The 18,627-nt window shown below is 32.4% G+C and overlaps 1 protein-coding gene across 1 annotated transcript in view; it reads left to right on the top strand.

Moving 5' to 3' along the window:
- LOC123711054 overlaps window positions 1-18,627 on the top strand; it is a 107,029-nt gene that overhangs the window by 63,607 nt on the left and 24,795 nt on the right. The window contains exons 2-3 of the mRNA XM_045663452.1: window positions 7,667-7,758; window positions 13,357-13,547. Of these exons, the coding sequence (XP_045519408.1) occupies window positions 7,692-7,758; window positions 13,357-13,547 (258 nt within the window). The 5' untranslated portion in view covers window positions 7,667-7,691. The remainder of the gene's footprint in view (window positions 1-7,666; window positions 7,759-13,356; window positions 13,548-18,627) is intronic.

The following is an 18,627-nucleotide window of genomic DNA, read 5'->3' as shown; positions in this document are numbered from 1 at the left end:
AATTTAAAATATCTATGAGTATCAAACACTAATTTTCAATCATTATGATATAAAATCAACTGAATTAAAATGTTAAAAAATGAAATATTCAATCTAATTAACAATTTTATATCCAGTCGATTAAAACTTTTGATACCAACAACTAATTCGGCTCTCGCTAATTTGGCCGTTTATTCAAAATAACTAGGATCTCAGACCTAGCGAACCAACAAAACGTTAACGTTACGATAGTTGTTTTGATGACTTTTCGTTGAAATTAAGAGTACTTTTAATTAAAGTAAATAGTAACATAGTGTTGCTAGAAAATATCGTTTCTCCGTTCTAAATTTTAACTCCCGAAGCTTAAGATCAACTTTGAACTTTTGTAGCGAGAAAAGTTTGCCACAGATATTGAACTAAATCAAAATATACTGATACCCCATTTAACATAAAAAGTCTTCAGAGGAGTTGTTTGGACCTGCAGCTGAGTTTCATCATCGGACGTCAAGGCACAATACGAAATACCATCCGTATCATCTCGACGTCCGTTGTTCCACAACAGCCTTTCTTAAGGCAGTTTTTTCCGCATGTGGTATGCGGAAAACCACCTTGAAAACCAGCTGCCCACTGAAGTATTTTCAAACCGATTCGACATAGGGTCCTTCGAGAAAAGAGCGTACCAATTCTTAAAAGGACGGCAACGCACTTGCGAGCCTTCTGGCAATGTTAGTCTCCATGCGCAGTTGCTCACCTGATGTTAAGTCACCGCTCATGAAAACTTATATCGCCAAAAAGCTCGCAAGTGTGTTGCCGTTACACATAAATATGTAATAATTATCGGAAGGCCTTTGTCTTGAGACAAGCTCGTTATACATTTATTTATTTTAAATAATAATTATATTATCTGTTCCATAGCTGTCTGTTTATTAAGGAATATATTTTAGCCAAACCCCTGACAAAATGTGTCAAGGAAGGAATCCATTATCATACTATTACTTTAACTGAATAATAAAAAGAGAAAATTCTTTTCTGCGTTACGTACTTCTTTTGAGATAGCTATAAACATAATGTATTAGATCGTAAAAGGACTAAGAAATTAGTTTTTGTACAATCAATATAGTCATTCACTTTTATCGGTATTATTTACAATAGCTGAAGATACTTTGCTTTAATTAAAAAAATAATTTGCTTCGTTCCAAGACTTCTGCACAAATTAAATCACAAATAACACGCATCTATAAACATTTTCTCTTCCACTATACCAGTTTTTTTGTTTATTTTCTTTACTTTAGTAAACAATACTAACAATACGCAGGCAGACTACATATATAATAAATTAAAGGGCTTGTTTAATATCTACCCGCTCACCTTCCACATATGCTTCGGTTTTGAATAGTTGTTGGTGTTTTCAGGCAAGCAGTAGATTAGCCCACTGTGCCGTAGTCTGATAGTAGGGCTGCCACTTTAGAGCTTCCAGACAAGATCGGTTTTATACGGGTTACCTCACTAGTGAGTGTATTCTGTTTAGCACATCTGCAGCTCTAGGTAGTGGGCACGCCAAAGCGTGGCTGCAGCAGGTCCCATGGTGAACGACTAAAACGTGGATGACTCAGACTGGCCGGGGTTCTGCTTACACAAGTGTTTCACTACATTACACAGCAGATGTTTTTTGGCTTTATCAGTAAAGTAAGTCTTAAGAACACACCTTTGGCAAAGTTGGAGATGCTCCTGAGACCTAATAATGTATTTTAATAATACATAGTTTTATTGTAATTATAAAAGTGACATATTACACTCACTCATTCACTCACATGCACTCAAGCGTCTTAAGGGTTACATAACACTATAAAAAAATCTAAAATATCAAAAATTCAAAATTGTAATTGAATATACAAAAAAATGTCAAGGTATTAACTATGAAGTTTGTTATGGAAGTGTTTGCTCCAAAAACTACGGGCTCCTTGAACTAACCATACAAGGCAAAGTGGCAGGTAAAAGGAGACCTGGCCACAGATGCACGTCTTGGTTGAAAAACTTCAGACAATAGTTTGGCCAAAGCACCAAGTCATAGTTTAGAAGCATGGCATCCGAAATTAAACTAGGCACGATGAGCGCCAACCTTCGCAAGGAGATGGTACTATAATCAGAAGAAGATGGAAAAAATGTGACACAGGTGTTTTTTACTTAAAAGGATTCCCAAATCATACTCATTATAGAGCATTTTTATAATAAATAAACACTTTTTTATACACAATTGTTACTAACTCTAATTACATATTGATATAATAAGTTATTATTACTATACATTAACGCATTAATTATATACTATCATCTTCATCATTGAGTTGAGTATTCAGTAAACCTATTAATGTAGGGATTTTTATATTAAGTTCCAATGAGAGAATTATTGACAGCGTCATCCAAACACAGTTTATCTTTTATACTTGCTTCTAAAAATACCTATTTTCATTATATTAATTTAAGTATTTTCCCTAAAGAATCTATTTCTGATTTTGCTCCTAAATGAGTTTTCCGCATTACATATCTTGCCTACAAAATGAGTTTTAACGATGGTATTAATTTTGGTCCGTTGTTTTGCAAAGTGACAATACCAAACATTAACCTTGTTTAATTGAACTTATTTAACTAAAGTACTTTTGTCTTCACCTCTCACATTGTGTTTATTATACAGATACAGATGGGTGGTTAAATTAACAGTACAGTTAGACTGATTAATTTTTTAGGCTTTATATTTTTTCATTATATACTTTATACAGTTTTAACGTCTAGAAAACTTTGGAAACAAACACCAACCAGATCACATCATACACAACGCAAACCTTTAAACTGCCCAAAAACGCACTTTGTTCGACCATCCCTTCCGAGAAAGCACTGTTTTATCTGTAACCATTTTTTTTAAAATAATACTTCCATGATTTAATGATAGTTAAGTTTGAAGCTAGGTGTCAACTGGCTTTTATTGTTTAAAATATGAGCTTACATAAAATAAGGGGTGGGGTCGCGAAAATCAACTGATGAGTTAATAAAAAACTTAACTAACTTATTTAAGTGTTCTTAAATCTAAGTGACACTTATGTTACCTATAAAGAATATAAGCGTAGTCGACTTATTGGACAGTATCGGAAACGAAAATGTTATAGTACAATTTTTGAATGTATGAAAAACTAACACCTATTTATTATAAACTGACGCATTACAATTTATTGGTTACAAGTGTAAATTGATAACACTTGGTTTGCACTTCTTCAACGATCTTAAACAACATCTTCTCAACCTGTCCAGTCTGATTGTCCGACGATAGTTCAATTATAAGTCTTATGTAGAAATTATTGTCAAGTACTGATAACACGTCAAAAGGAAAAAGAATCCTAGTTTGGGGGTTAGTGTACTTTCATTTTAACTAAATGTCCCTTTTTATTATGTATAACAAAGAATTTTCTTTCATTACTTATTTTCTATAATTAATTCTTAATATATAATTATATATAGATAAACGATGCAACGAAGCCTAGAGCCTCCTTGCTAAATTACTTATATAGTCAGTAATTTTATCATCATATTTTTTCGAGTCTTATCCGCTTATTATTTAAACCCCTATTGTTTTGAGGTCTTTGACAACTCCATCCCACCAATGTAGCCTCGATCTACCGGGTTTTCTCTTGCCACTAGGTTTTGAAAGGACCTTGGGGTTCTATCGTGCATTGAGATGTGTTCAAGTATTTAAACCACTTGCATTTTATAAATTGGACGATGTTGGCGTCGTCAAAGACGTTAAAATCAGTAATTTACATAACTCAATATATATTAGTTTCAATTACTTAGTTAAGTACTTGTATTAAGTAGTTATTTAGTAATAAGCAGTGATCAATAAACAGTTGACGGCGTAAATTGTAATTTATATCAAACAGCAGATTAACCCTTTATCAATACGCAATTCCATACAAATTAATTCTTCATTACGATATCTGGTTTATCAAACAATTTTGAGATGTAAATAAAACAAAGCGCTCTCAAACAATTTCCTGTTTCACGCAATTTCTGATTCCGCGCAATCAAAATGTATAATCAAAACTGTCAGTAATTTTACAGAGGAACTCAACACCCAATGGAATTTCGGCAATTCAGAGATCAATGTACATTTTGTAACAAATTTAAATTTAATTAGTATTTATGGAGCTTTGAAATTATTTGAATAATTACAATCCATTGTATTATCAAATATCTGTTCAAGGCCATTAAAAATATGAGTCAAACAAAGTATTTCATTCAAAATATCTTGTACTCTTTTATTTGACAACGTGCAATACGACTATAACCGTAAAGTTCAATTCTAGATATAACAATAGTTTTTAACCAAACATATATATTTACTTAATATAATTCAAAATTTAATAAAGATGTGGTCTATTCACACTGAAGGAAAAACAAAACTTTATTATACACACTAACAGGATATTTAGGTAAAATAAACGGCACTGAATGGAGGACACTGGGATTCCCAGTGTTGTGGGCATCCAGTATCTTCCTTTTGACATGTAAACTGAATTTTACTTTATGATTTCTACATACTCTATATATATTTCCTTAGATCACACGAATATCAAAATTGGCGCATCTAATGTAACTAACAGCCTCTCAGTAACCACTAATTACTTAATGACGACCTCACAATTCCGCCTACAAGTCGTACACGTTATGAATATCGATTTCATGATAAAACCCTCAAACCATACCAATAGTGATATTATCTCATTTCAAAAGGCCAGATGTTAACTGCAGATTTTTTCATATAACAGGGGACAAACGGGCAGGATCATCACCTGATGTTAAGTGATACCGTGACGCCCATGGACTGTCAATGCCAGAAGGTTCGCAAATGTGTTGCCGGTCTTTTAATAATGGATACGCTCTTTTATTGACCCATCCCGAATCGGTTCGGAAATACTTCAGTGGGTAGCTAGTTCCACATAGTGTGTTAAAAAACGCTTTAAGTTAAAGTTAATTTTACTTAAGTCAATTTTTCAAATGAAACCGATAGCAGATATATTTAGTGATTATTACATATTAATAATTTTAATGTTTCGATTATCAGTATTGAATTCTAATAATCCACCAATAGGGTTTGTTTTCTACTGATGGCCGCATTTTCTAGACCTTCATCTAATTCCACTCCTATCACCGATGTCCATCGTTCCATAATTGAGCAACGACAACACGGTCCGTCTGGCATTTTGAGTGTCTATTTAACATGAAGTGAGCTTCCCAGCCCGTTTGTTTTATAAAATTATAGCGGCTGATGGCTATGAGGCTGATCACAGTTATCTAAAACTAAACTTTCATAAATATTTAAATATCAATTCCTTTGTTGTATATTTTATTCTTGCAATAGTTTTGTTTAGTTCATTAAAAGTTACCATTTTCACTTCAGTTTTCCTTTTATTTCCTCAAAGAGAACAAACGTTGATGTTTCAAAGGGTTTGTTTACGACAGAAGTGAACAATTGCATCCGCTTCAAACTTTGGTGACTGCTTATTAAATAACTTTCGTGAAAACTGACTGGAACAATGTGAAAGAATCGTTATTCTTAAAGATTTAATTCTCTTATTTTTGAAGGGAAACTTCTTTATCGGCGTTGGAAAAAAATTACCGTCACATTTTTGGATTACGCGTCACATTTTTCCGTTACGTGCCATCTTTTTCTTGTCCCTACCACGGTTGATTCGATGAGATTCGAAGCCATTAATAACAAAAATATATAATAACGATAACAACGATAGTAATAATTCTATTACAATTAATACAATTCTGTAATAATCTTAGTAGTAATAAGGTAAAATGAAATAATTGTATTATTTGTATTCATAATTCATTTGTCTATGATAATAAAAATCTTTTGTAAAACTTTATCTAATTTAACTTTATTTAACCAATTTCTGTAAAGTTGCATATAGTAGATCATTTTTCGAAAAATAAGTTTTACTTCTTACATGTGTACAACTAGTACACGCACACATTTTTATAATTACTGAAAGCACATACGTAAATATTTCTTTTGAAATTTTATCCTTAGTCTAACTAAGAGATCTTGTTGGGTAATTTGAATAGTCTTCATCGAGAACTGCATATTAAAATAAAACTGCTTTAACTAATATTTTACGGCCCTTTTGAACGATATCTACACCGATTAAAATTTCGGGCCAGGGCAACATGTTACTGCGATAACAACATTGAAAAAACATCGCTGCATATGCTCTGGATTGTCCGGCGGATCCAGGTACAATCTAGAGCAGAAAACTAACGTAGCTTTGACAAAAGCTTCATTACCTCAATTAATTAAGACATAATATACCAGCAGTATAGCAAATGAATAGTACAGAAATAGCACGTAAGAAATAAAATTGAAACAGTTCGACATCTTGAACATAGTCCTAGACAATTAAAGTACATATGTTTAATAAAGTCTCTTCGGTGTTAGGGAAGTAAATTGATAAAAAAGTATATGTAACTCGATGATCTTCGTGCTCTTCAGCAACGGTGATCTGCGACAGACTGAAATGTTGGCATTAGAAATATCAGGTTAATAATGTATTTTGCGTTATACCGTTAACATTGATATACCCTTAGAGAAGTTATTAAAAAGCATGTTATTAAGGAGTTTTTAGCTCGTTAAAACGAATTAATTAGTCTAAGCAATGATCTATAATATTTGGTCACAGAGTATACACTAATAGTCAAGATATTAAAAGTAATTCGGACTCTGGAAAACTATAAAAAACAGTGATGTTAACCTTTAGTCGTGGCATTTTCCTTCTAGAGAAATGTGCATGTAGGAAGTCCATTGGTGCATAGCCGTGATTGGACTTTCAACCACAGCTATGAATAACTCAGTATTACTAATTTCAATAACCTTTTTTAAAATTATAATAGATATAAAATTTACCTTTGATGAAATTGAAGGATACAACGGAGTTATCGATAAAAAGGTACCGAAAAATTCAGAACAATATTTCATTGTAAAAGTATAATATAATAATTTGTTGTGTGGAAACAGGAATTTTTTGAGAGCCGTTTTATCACGTAGTTACGTTTTTGCGGCAATATTTTTGACTATTTAGGTAAGTACCGGCAGATATGACGTCCTAGGTTTGTTTCATCTTCATCTCGTGAGATTATTAAGTTAAAGTTAAAGATGACAATGTTTTTATAAATAATTCAATACTCTTAGTGAATTTTATTAACAATCAATGTGTATGTTGCAGAAACAATTTGACAAAGTTCAAATGTTGAAAACCAAATCTAACACTTTTTTTGTAGCCAAAAAATAGTTTTTTTCTTAAAAATGATATTATTATTATTTTTTCGTTATATTTGATTACTTTAAGGTTTAAGGGTTATAGTCTAATGCTTATAAGACCAGCTTTCAATATTGTGAGTAAATTGAGATCATCTATAAAATTTGATATTTACGCTGCAATTGCTTTCCAATGTATATCGTGGTTGTAGAACTCATAATTGTGATCAGAGAAGGTTAATTTGCTCCAAGTACCTTCTATTCAAACTAAAATTGTTAATAGCTTTAAGAAATATTATATACGACTGATTTGATCGGAGTTTTTTATCTAAAAGGTTTTAAGTAACATAAATAAGTTATTCTCTCTTGTTTCAGGCTCTTTGCCCGTGATCCAATATCGATGGAGGGACAGCGATGCTTCTGCATCGTTGTGTTCCTCGTTCACACTGCGATAGGAGCTGGAGAAGGTATACACTTACTCATAACATTTTATTAGGTCGCTAGAATCTTTAAAAGATTAAGTATATTTCTACTAAAACACTAACTATTTATCATGAAATCTGGGTAAGTGGTGGTCTTACCACCCTACGGCTAATAACAATGTGACTAAATGTATATGTTTATCGGTTATCTGTAATTTTTGTATTTTTATTATTCATAGGAAAACCATAAAAGAAAGGGTAAATGATAGCAAATTGTGGAATGCCTTAGAGGAGGCTTTATATGGAAACGTTTTTACCCGTTTCCATAAATATAAATACAACATACGCCGGCCCCTTGCCACCGTTAACGTGCCAAGTCTACTGAGATACTGGTATTGCAAGAGACGATGGCAAGCAACCGGACGGTATGAGTTTGATTCCATGGAAGATGGGCCGGGTGCTGGTATGGGAAGCCACGTGCTAAAATACGCTGGCCCCTTCCCATCTACATGGAATTAACAACAGAGCTGATGCGGCTTGTGATACGGCTGAAAAAGCTAAAGCATGAAAATGCCCCTGCATTTAAGGCTCCGATTATGATTTTATCCCATTCGGTGGCGAGACCCACGACCCGTGGGGTCCTAGCGCTAAAAGCCTTTTAAGGAAATAGCAAAAAGGTTAGTCGACATCACAAAAGACCGAAGAGCTGGCAGCTACTTCGGATAATGAATCAGTCTAGCTATTGAAAGGGGGAACGCTGCCAGTATCTTCGAAAGCTTGCCTAAAGGGACTCATTTTGTTATTATATTTTAAGTATATTTATTGTTATTTGTTATATTAATTTATTTTTAATATAGCCTATATTCTGAATGAAAAAATATATTTAATTACTTACTATTAATGTCGGATATGCCTTTATACATACACATATCATGTTATTTTAATGGCAAAAAGCTATATTATTAGACCAATAAAAAGGAAAAACTCTTTTTACGATATAAGCCAACATCAAGATATAATAAACGTGTGATAGCACTAAAATAGTTTGTTTATAAGCTAAAAAATTTGTACTTAAAAAAGAAAGAACGTATAAGTTTCTTAGAGATAAGCCATTGAAAACTTAAGTAAGTTTTACTTTGAGAGAAAGTTTTCTTACACGCCCATCCGCAAGTATGCTGATCACATAGCTAGGCAAATATTTCTAGTAAACCCAGCTCGTATCTGAAGTTTAATTTCAATAAACTAAGTCCAATTCCTCGAAAAGTCAAAGTTGTCTTTATTAGCCATTAATTCTTAATTCAGCAATTAGATTGATAAACAGAAGTTCTCGACCACCCCTATGGCATAGTGGTTGTGCATGTGCCACAAAGGAAAATATCGGTAATATTATCTTAAAACCTATAATCGTGTAAAACGGTTTACATGGTTACATTTGCTTTTTTGTTTCGGCGAATACATATACGTATTTTTATTGAAAGACACTTAGAATTTGTTAATAAGTGTTAATATAACTATATTTTTCTAAACAATACGATATAGAAAGCTTAGTTTAAAATGTGATTGTATCATCTTCTCTTTCATTTTCACTACCTAATTATGGTTATAAAGGATTTGAATTCCGGGCGCGTAGCAGAAAATAACAATCGCTGGGTCCCAGCTGTGAGATTACATTGCTTATGTACGAGATGTTAGAATTGTAGATATAAACGATCAAGTGTCTTCCCTTATATTTTAACCAAATAGGATAAATAAGTATAGAATATTTTATTAAAATAATATTTTTAACATACATAGTAGTAATAATAATTAAAAATAATAAATAATAATAAGCAGAAAATTAAAACCAATTTAAAAAATTTGGTACTTTAGCACAGTTAACGCTGTCGTGTTATATTATATATTAATTATATTTATTCGTATTCTATTATATTTTTAGTAAATTATTATTTTAGAACAACACACATTTATAAGTATTTAAACTTATAAAATACCACTTATTTGCATGTACATGATGAACCTTCAAATAATCATATCGATACTCTGTCGTATTTTCTGATTAGTTATATAAATACTAATATAATTTGAAACAATTCAAAATGCTATTGCACGGATTTAAAAAATTCTTACCATTAGAAAGCTGCAATATTCGTTAGTAACGTATGCTATATTTAGTTCTAAAATGTTTAAAAAAGTTCAGCTTTGAAGCCAGGAGAGGTCGCTAGTAACAGTATTACTGAAGTTATTTTTTGTTTTATGGATAAATAACATAAAGAAAATCAATGGCGCTACAACCTGTTTTTAGGTCTGGGCCTCAGATTTATGTGTCTGTTTCACGATCATTTTTTAATCGAATAGGCAAGTAGGTGATCAGCCTTCTGTGCCTGACGCACGCCGTCGACGTTTTGAGTCTAAGGCAAGCCGGTTTCCTTCACCGTTCGTGCTAATGTTAAATGCGCACATAGAAAGAAAATTCATTGGTGCACAGCCGGGGATCGAGCCTACGACCTCAGGGATGAGAGTCGCACGCTGAAGCCAGTAGGCCAACACTGCTCTAGCATCAGATAACAAATCAAATTAATTTTAGTTTTGTTCTTATACACTAAGTCTACGTTAGTTATTGTTGTTTCCAACACTTCGTGTTCTGCAGTGTGGACAACTTTTGGGTAAAGGGCTCTTTCTGTACTTTCCATTTGATTCTGTTCATTGTTTTGTCCAGCGATTTCTTCTCAGCAATAGTTTAACAGTTATTACTTAAAATTCAAAGTATATTTGTGAATAAATTTACAACGCCACCAAATTAAAATTATATTAGTTCCAACAATCGCTACGCCGGACGCTACAATAACAACTGATGCCTTACATACTTCTTCAGAATGCCATTATTTTCCATCTAACGAAAACGGGATACGTATATGAATTTTTTATAACATCCGCCAGTCTTTTGAAGATGACTCTTAACTCGTATGAAAACTTCTTCTATTGTGAAGATTTGACAACGGAAAGGCGTACCGTAAAAACCTTAATGAACCACTTGCGAAACGGGTCAAGATTTGTCTTTTATAGTATATTTTAAGCTTTTGTTTGTATGCCGATTTCGCCTGTAATATCACTACTACACTAGATAGAATTTTTAACACCATTTTGAGGAGAATACACTCAGGAATAGAGAGTGTACCTCCTTAGAAACCAGGAGGTGTATAATTAATTATAGTTTAAGGTAAGTTGTCTGAATTATTGTTGGAAAAGTTGCAAAAAATCTTTGAAAGGAGCTTAGAGATGCTGCGTATGTATCTCTTATATAGCTAAATTTACTTAAGCAATTACTAAATAAATATTTTTAACAGACATAAATTAACAACATTTTTCGAATGCCAGAAAGAAAAACGTATAGCTTTAAAACGCAGTCTTCTTTTTTTTGTAGTCAACTAAAACATAAAATATATATATTTAATTATATCTTATTATTTCCGAAAATTTGCAGAGATAATGCCGTGAATTCTTCTAACTGGCACTAGGCATAGTTATTCAAATAAACGCATTTATATGTCTAACTTAATTTAACGAAAAACTATCTAAAATTCAATTAAATCTTTTTAAACTATAAGTATTTACTCGCATAGATAGTAAAAATAATCGGACGACTAAAACATAATCATTATATTATAGGTATTTGACATCCCTCATAATAGGTCAATTTTAGAAATGCCATTAAATTATAACTTTATTGCGAAATATCTAACTCGAGAGTTTCATTTCAAATGGAATGAATGTCCATGTTTTTGTCTTATACTTTAAAAAGATTCTTGAAAGCGCTTTTAATATAATTGAACCCCTTTCTTATCAATTCTCTTAAGAGTTGAAGCGAATTATACAATTTTGTTTTTATATCATTTGAATATATTCTTAATAAACTTAATATATTTAAAGGTATTCGGATTTAACGGTGAATTATTCATTTCTAAAATAACATTATTAACTATATACATGCGTGGAATTTTTATGTATACCAACGCTAAATGATCATTTTAAAACATTAAATGTAATATTCATGGTTTCGGATAGAATGGAAACAGATATATTGTATTGCAACCACAAGTACCGCAGACACATGTCAGTCACTCAAACCTATATGCACTATTACAACAAAATATTTGTAATAGGCAAGGCTGGATATTTTGCTCACTAAGATACTTTTTTTATAAGCGCGCCGATGTCATCATCATCGGAATTAAAACCCCAGAAAATTCAATTGCCGACACTTTCTTTAGCATCGCATTTTATATAGATTTAATAACACTTGTATTATTTAACATTTTATCTTTTGTTATAAGATTATAATCTGTGAACGTCACATGTCCCTCACCCAGGAACCGTACAGTATTAAAAAAATAGACAAACTTTCTAAAAAATTAAAATCCGTAATTCAAATCCAGAACCTTCGTGTTATACACATATCAGAGCAAATTATCGTAATGTGTGCCTTCTACTTTTTAAGATAAAGTTGCACGCCATTACATGTGGTAGAGTATGCGATGTTTACATTGTACCACCATAATATTTTTGTACCATACTCATGCAAATGAATTATTATTAAATATTATTTGAAAAACATACTAGATTATACGAGTCTAGAGTTAGTCCGAGAATCGGATCTGAATACTCTTAACCATTAAGCTACTGAAATATTAATCTTAAAATTTCACATCAATTTGTGTATAAATTTAAATTATAAACTAGAGAATTTTACCAAAAATTTAAAATATGAATTTCAATTTTCAAAGTCAATAGTAAAACTTTTAGAACAATATTATTTTAATATTATTAAAGTTAATTAAACTCTTAACTAACCCTACTAACAAAATTAAATTCGACATAATATATAACAATATATTCTTTAATATATTACAGCTTTAACCGAATATACTGTTTCAGGATAATTACCAAGGGTTAATTACACCCGTTATTAATTAATTATTTAAAAACGTTTATTTTACACATTATTAGGATCGCAATACAGAGATGAAATGCTGCCAGCATTAAATGTACACAAGGAACCGAAGTATTTAAATTTTAATTATAATTATTGCTATGTAGGTCAAGACAATTGAAATTTATGCCGTATACCGTATGCCGTATGTTCTGAATTATAGGAAAAAAACTTTCAATGTTTTTAAAACTTATGGTATGGTACGTATGTTTCAATACTTTATTTTAATAACTAGTAAAATAAGGAAGGTTCTTCAAATCTAAAGGAGGAGAAGTATCAGACACTGATCAGTCTAACCATTGACTGGCTCGAAGGCTGCAGTGTGAAGCTCGAGAAGTTGTATATAGCCTTAGCGGTCAGAATAAGTTTCTTAGTGCGATTCAAGATATGATGGCAGTGTAGTGATTCGTTTTCGTAAAATTTATAGATGTCGCTATAATCTTTGACAATTTTTTTTAATAACTGTTAATTGGAGTTGATGTTTTCTTTTTGTAATTAGATATAACTAATGAAAAAAATTATACGGGATAAAAAACTTGTATGTTAACTTAACTTGTAAGGCCTGTCAATCTCCGACGTACGTGAATTCTATTCGAACGTGTGAGGCCTTAGTATTCACGTAAAGGTTTAGTAAACTTATGAATACTTCCTTTCAGGTTCAACCAATCAGCCATCAACGGAGCACGTTGAATCGAATGAGCTAACAGTTTCCTTTCCACCATTGGAAGATCTTTACACCAGCACCTTAGAAAAGCACTTCGCTACTGAGAACAACACTGTAGTAACTTCCCAGACGGGGTCTACTGCTCTCCTACCGTGCGTGATCAGAAATATTGGAGATGGAATCGTAAGTGCTATTTTTAACAACTAATATTTAAATGGAAAATAATACATAGAATCTAGTTATACAAGATCTATACTTATGTATAAATAACTATAATTAAAGTGTACATTAAGGGGACCACTTGATGCTATTTTAATAAAATAATAGGAGTCACAGTTAGTCAGAGACAGATCCACAGTTCACGGACAACAATTTAGATACAAGTTTGCCTCATTCAGCAAACTTGTATCTAAATTGTTCGTCATCTATTGGATGAAACCACAATAATCAACAATATTGCTGGAGTCCATGAACAAAGACTCCATTAACAGGTGAATGTCGTCGATTGAAAAGGACAAAAACATTCGAACATGTCTTTATGCAGAAACAATTTAGGAAAAACAAGTATCTGGGCGCAAAAATAGTCCCCTGATATGTTATATATTGAGTTTCAATGTCAATGTTACCAAAGTCAACATAAATATTAAGTAAAGCATTTCACTATAAAGAACTTAAGTGGGATAAAAATAACCAAACCAATATTTGGAGTAATAAATAGAATTTATTCGAGCAAAAGACCGATCTTCAAACATTTCTAAAAGGTCATCGACGTAAAATATTACTCTTTACACAAATTTCAACCTTTTAATTTGGAAAGTACCTTTGAGTGTTCTTGAATAGACCAGCTTTTATTAATTTCAACTTCAATCGGATTTCACCTTTATTATATAAGACACAAGGGGCATATTTTAATATTGTACGAATCTGTCGCTGGCCCGTACTAGTTATGAATTCCGTTTGCTTTTGTATAGCAAACTAATGTTGTAATTAATTGCTCAAACGTCTTATTGATATTCAAGAAAATTTAATTTAAATTAAGAGTTTAGTAATTTCAGACAGCTATAACCTGCCAACTCATTAATAATCTCATCAAATGATCAAATCCTCGAGATTGTGAAAACGGCGAAGAAATATTTAATTTTTACGATACGGACAACAGTTCAACTGTTAACCTTTGTTATACTGCATCCCATCGTAGTAAGAGATCCTTATAAAATCTCCTGGCATGGCAAGTTACAGAAGAAATAAGTGACCGTGGCCGAGCTGGCTTGGATAAACTTATTTTGGCATCTAACTAAACTTGACAAAGGCAATAACGGCATTTCTTCCTCTTTTCATCTTGTGCATTTTCCACAGACCGTAAATTAATAACTTTTTTTTAACTTGTTTTAATAGTGTTTTGAAGCAAAAACGACGCTTTTTGGGTCGCTGATGAAATTATTTGCCTAACTTATAATTAGCTTGAATATTCTTCCGATGAATAAATTAATATTGTTATTTCTTTAGGGAGCTTTTTCGACTTGTAAATAAGTTTTGATTTTCTTCCAATTTTCTTCGGTAAAAAACTTATTTAGTTATTATTTGAATTACACGTGTAACAAATATTAATTGAGAGTATTTGCCGGATAAGAAATCAGCTAAAGACGAAATTAAAAAGATACAACTGGTATAGGGAAGCTCAATCAAGGAATACAAGTCCTTATTGGAGGCCTCATACTAAAATACATTAATATAATAATAAAATAATTATTTATTTTAATGAATATAATGAGATAATATAAAGATTTTTATTTTATTTGTTAAATACTTTACATGAGTTACTTGAAAATTGCGGAATGTTTTAAAATGTGTTACGTAAAAAAAATTGAATATATTTCTTTGTAACAATATAGTCTATTTGAGACAATGTCAAATTAAAGATGTGTAGAACGTATCTACAATAACGATTACATGCTACATGTGATACATATTTTACTTTGATATCCTAAAACGGTTTTAATAACCTTGCAAGCATTAGGAAATTCAACCTTTAAAATTTAACCGAAATATGTTGCTTCTTCATTTTTTAAATACACTTCTGCTCGGCCACAAAATCCGACGGCGAGAATTCATAATTAAAAATAACATGAATTCAAAACCAGCTTCGATATTCGTAGCCAGCTGCAATGCTCAAAGTAATTTTACATTTTCATCTGCAATATTCAAGTTTTCAATTAAGATGTCTTACGGCCCATTGGGAGCCTTAGGAAGTTTCCTGATCCCCCGGAGCCGATAAGGTTCTTAGCGAATTAAACATGGTAATACTTAGTGATTTCATAGGAATTGTCCCACTATAAGCGAAGCCTCTTGATATCCACTTCTTCGCCGCCTAAAATATGAAATTTATATTATGATGTCTTAGTCATAATAGAATTATAACTAGTCTGGCCATAAGTTCTGTTACAACTTTTTATTTCAATTAATTAATTTTTATTTTGAATTTAGAACACGTTTATTATTTTGAAAAACTTTTTTCGATTTTGCGCCATTTCACATATTTTTTCGTATTAGTTATCAAATTACAACATGGAATGGGGTTTTTCAGAAAAAAGGATTGCTGTGATTGCTTTGCACAATGTGGGTATGGAGCCGTCGGTCATTCCAGACACTTCAAAAGCTTGGTATGAGCCGTATGTTCGTTTGCCGTACTATCGACAAATACAACAACACTTCGTCCGTCGAAGACCAAAAAATCAGGGCGGCCGCGTGCTATTAGTACCTACTACAAAGTCTGTTAATACTGTTAAAGCCAGAATTCGTATAAACCCCATAAAGAAGCTAAAATCTTATGGCGAGAAATGAAAATTTCCGTTAGGACTGTGTTGCGTATTATAAAATAAGACCTGAAGCTCAGTACTTGTCATCGATTATTTCCATACAGGACATGTCCTAAATCAGTCTTTATAATGAAAGATAGTGGATCGCAAAACGCCCTCTGTCGCGATACGCAGGTGAAAAGCACAGAAATATCCTCTATAAAAATAATAATTTTTAGGATTGAAGATCACTACTATAAGAAAAATGATAAAGTGTGCGCTCAAAATTCTAGAAGCTGCTCAAGTGGTCGGAAAAGTACAACGTAGTCATCATCCTGCGTCAGTGAGGGTCTCGTGGGGCGTGTCTTATCGAGGAGTCACAAAACTAAATTTTTGTGAAGAAGGAGTGAAAACTTCAACTACAGTGTATCAAGATACAGTCTTGTATCACGTTGTGTAACCTTTCAGAAATTCACAAAATTACCATGGACTTTCCAGCACGATTCTGCACATGGCACGAACTGCCCAAACCTGGCTTGAATCCAACGTTAAGGACTTTATAAGAGCTGATGACTGGCCCTCATCTAGCCCAGACCTCATGCCTTAAGACTTCAAGTTATGGCCAGTTTTAGAGGACATGGCTTACTCTGAGCGACACGGCAACAATAAGTCTCTTGAAACATCTTTGCAGCAAGCAGTGGCGAAATTTTCTCCTGTATTAAAGCCAAAGGAGGCCATTTCGAATAGAATATTGTTTTTTTTGCTATTATATTTAACTTTAATAAACACTTTACTTTAATTAGACTTTAATAAATATGTAGGTATAAATTTTAATAATATTACATTACTTCATTAAAAAAAAATGCATTTTCATTTGTAATAGAACTTATGACTGAACTACGATACAGTGCACTAGGAAGTATTTGGATAGTTAAAGTTTTGCGTTCAAAGTACTTGACTCAATTCAGATTTACTTAATCTATACTTGAATTTACTTATATAACGTTGGTAAAAATTGTCTGGTATTAGTTCTTATTTTTAATGTAAATGATTTATAGGAACTAAAAGCTTAAATCTAATTAAAGCTTTCGGTGATCAACAGCTTTACACTAAATGAAGCTTAGTTTGATATGGGTACCTTTGCAGGGTATTATGTTGCATTAGGGTTTGTTTGAGAGAAACGGAGTATTTGGTATCGTTAGCTGATTCTGAAATCCTTTCTCATATATAGGCGTATATCTTTCTTTACATCACAGCATCAACGCAATTGACAGATAAATATGATGATTGAGGACATGAGGTTTTTTTTCCGAGAGAGGATCCGTATCATCCAATTACAGTGACACAATAAAAGCCACCCTCGTGGCAAATCTATTTCAGATTAGGGTATAAACCAGTCTTCATCGGGGAAGGCGTACCTGGACTTAGTACTTAATCACTTCAGTAAGCTTTCATCCTGCACTCGGTTGATGACACTGCGATTGCCCAAACCGAGGTCCGACACTCGCTGGAGACGCCTTAGCGCTAGTCGCGGGTAAACCACTCATTTTTGCCGAGCTATGGACGTTAAAAAGCCCGAGTTGAGCAGGCGAGGCCCTTCAGGCCAACAGGAATATTCTAATTCCAAAACGTGCGCCTCCTCTTTATTATTGTAGAGGTTCATTCTGTTTCAACGATACGACTTCATGTTTTTAATAATAAATTACGTTTTTCATTTATATTATAAACATAACATAGGATGTATATCCCAACGAAATACAGCTTATGTTAATTACGATATGGTACTTACTTGTGGAGACTGGTAATGGTGAAAGAATTTTTGAAATCGGAACAGCTATTATTGAAAAATCGCATAGAAGAATAAAAGTCTAGGTAAAACACATGAATACAATTTATATAAAACGCAACACGCATTAACTAACAGCTTCACTAATTCCATTAAATATCTAAATAATCCGTAGGCTTTAAGAACTTTGAACCATTTAAACCGCAAACTTTACGCATAAATAAAGCAAAATTGACATTTTACCCTCAAGGTTCAGTAATAAGCAATTATTTACACAAAGAATTATAAAAAAAAACCCTTAAATATTAGAACTTTAATTCTAACTGCGTTATTTTAAGGTACAAAATCAAATGACAATAAACTCTCTCTAAGGTTTAGTTAATTAAAGCATAGCTTTTTACACCTCAGAAATTATGTTCTACGCTTAATTTTATTAGGGGAAGTTTTTAACAAGGGTTTTCATTATTTTTACTTCGTAACAATTTTATATTGTCGTCGTTTGATATATCGTCGCATGCTCCGTATAAGCTGGATTCAAAACGTCTCTAACGAGAAGGTTCTGAAACGAGTTGGAATGTCGAAAAAACTTATGGAGAACATTAAACAACGGAAAGTTGCGAACCTGGGCTACGTGTTGCACCAACACCGCTACCACCTCCTTCAATTCATTATAATGGGTAAA

This window comes from Pieris brassicae, chromosome 6 (assembly GCF_905147105.1).
Source record: "Pieris brassicae chromosome 6, ilPieBrab1.1, whole genome shotgun sequence".
Classification (NCBI taxonomy): domain Eukaryota; kingdom Metazoa; phylum Arthropoda; class Insecta; order Lepidoptera; family Pieridae; genus Pieris; species Pieris brassicae.
This window is presented reverse-complemented; position numbering and strand designations above follow the sequence as displayed.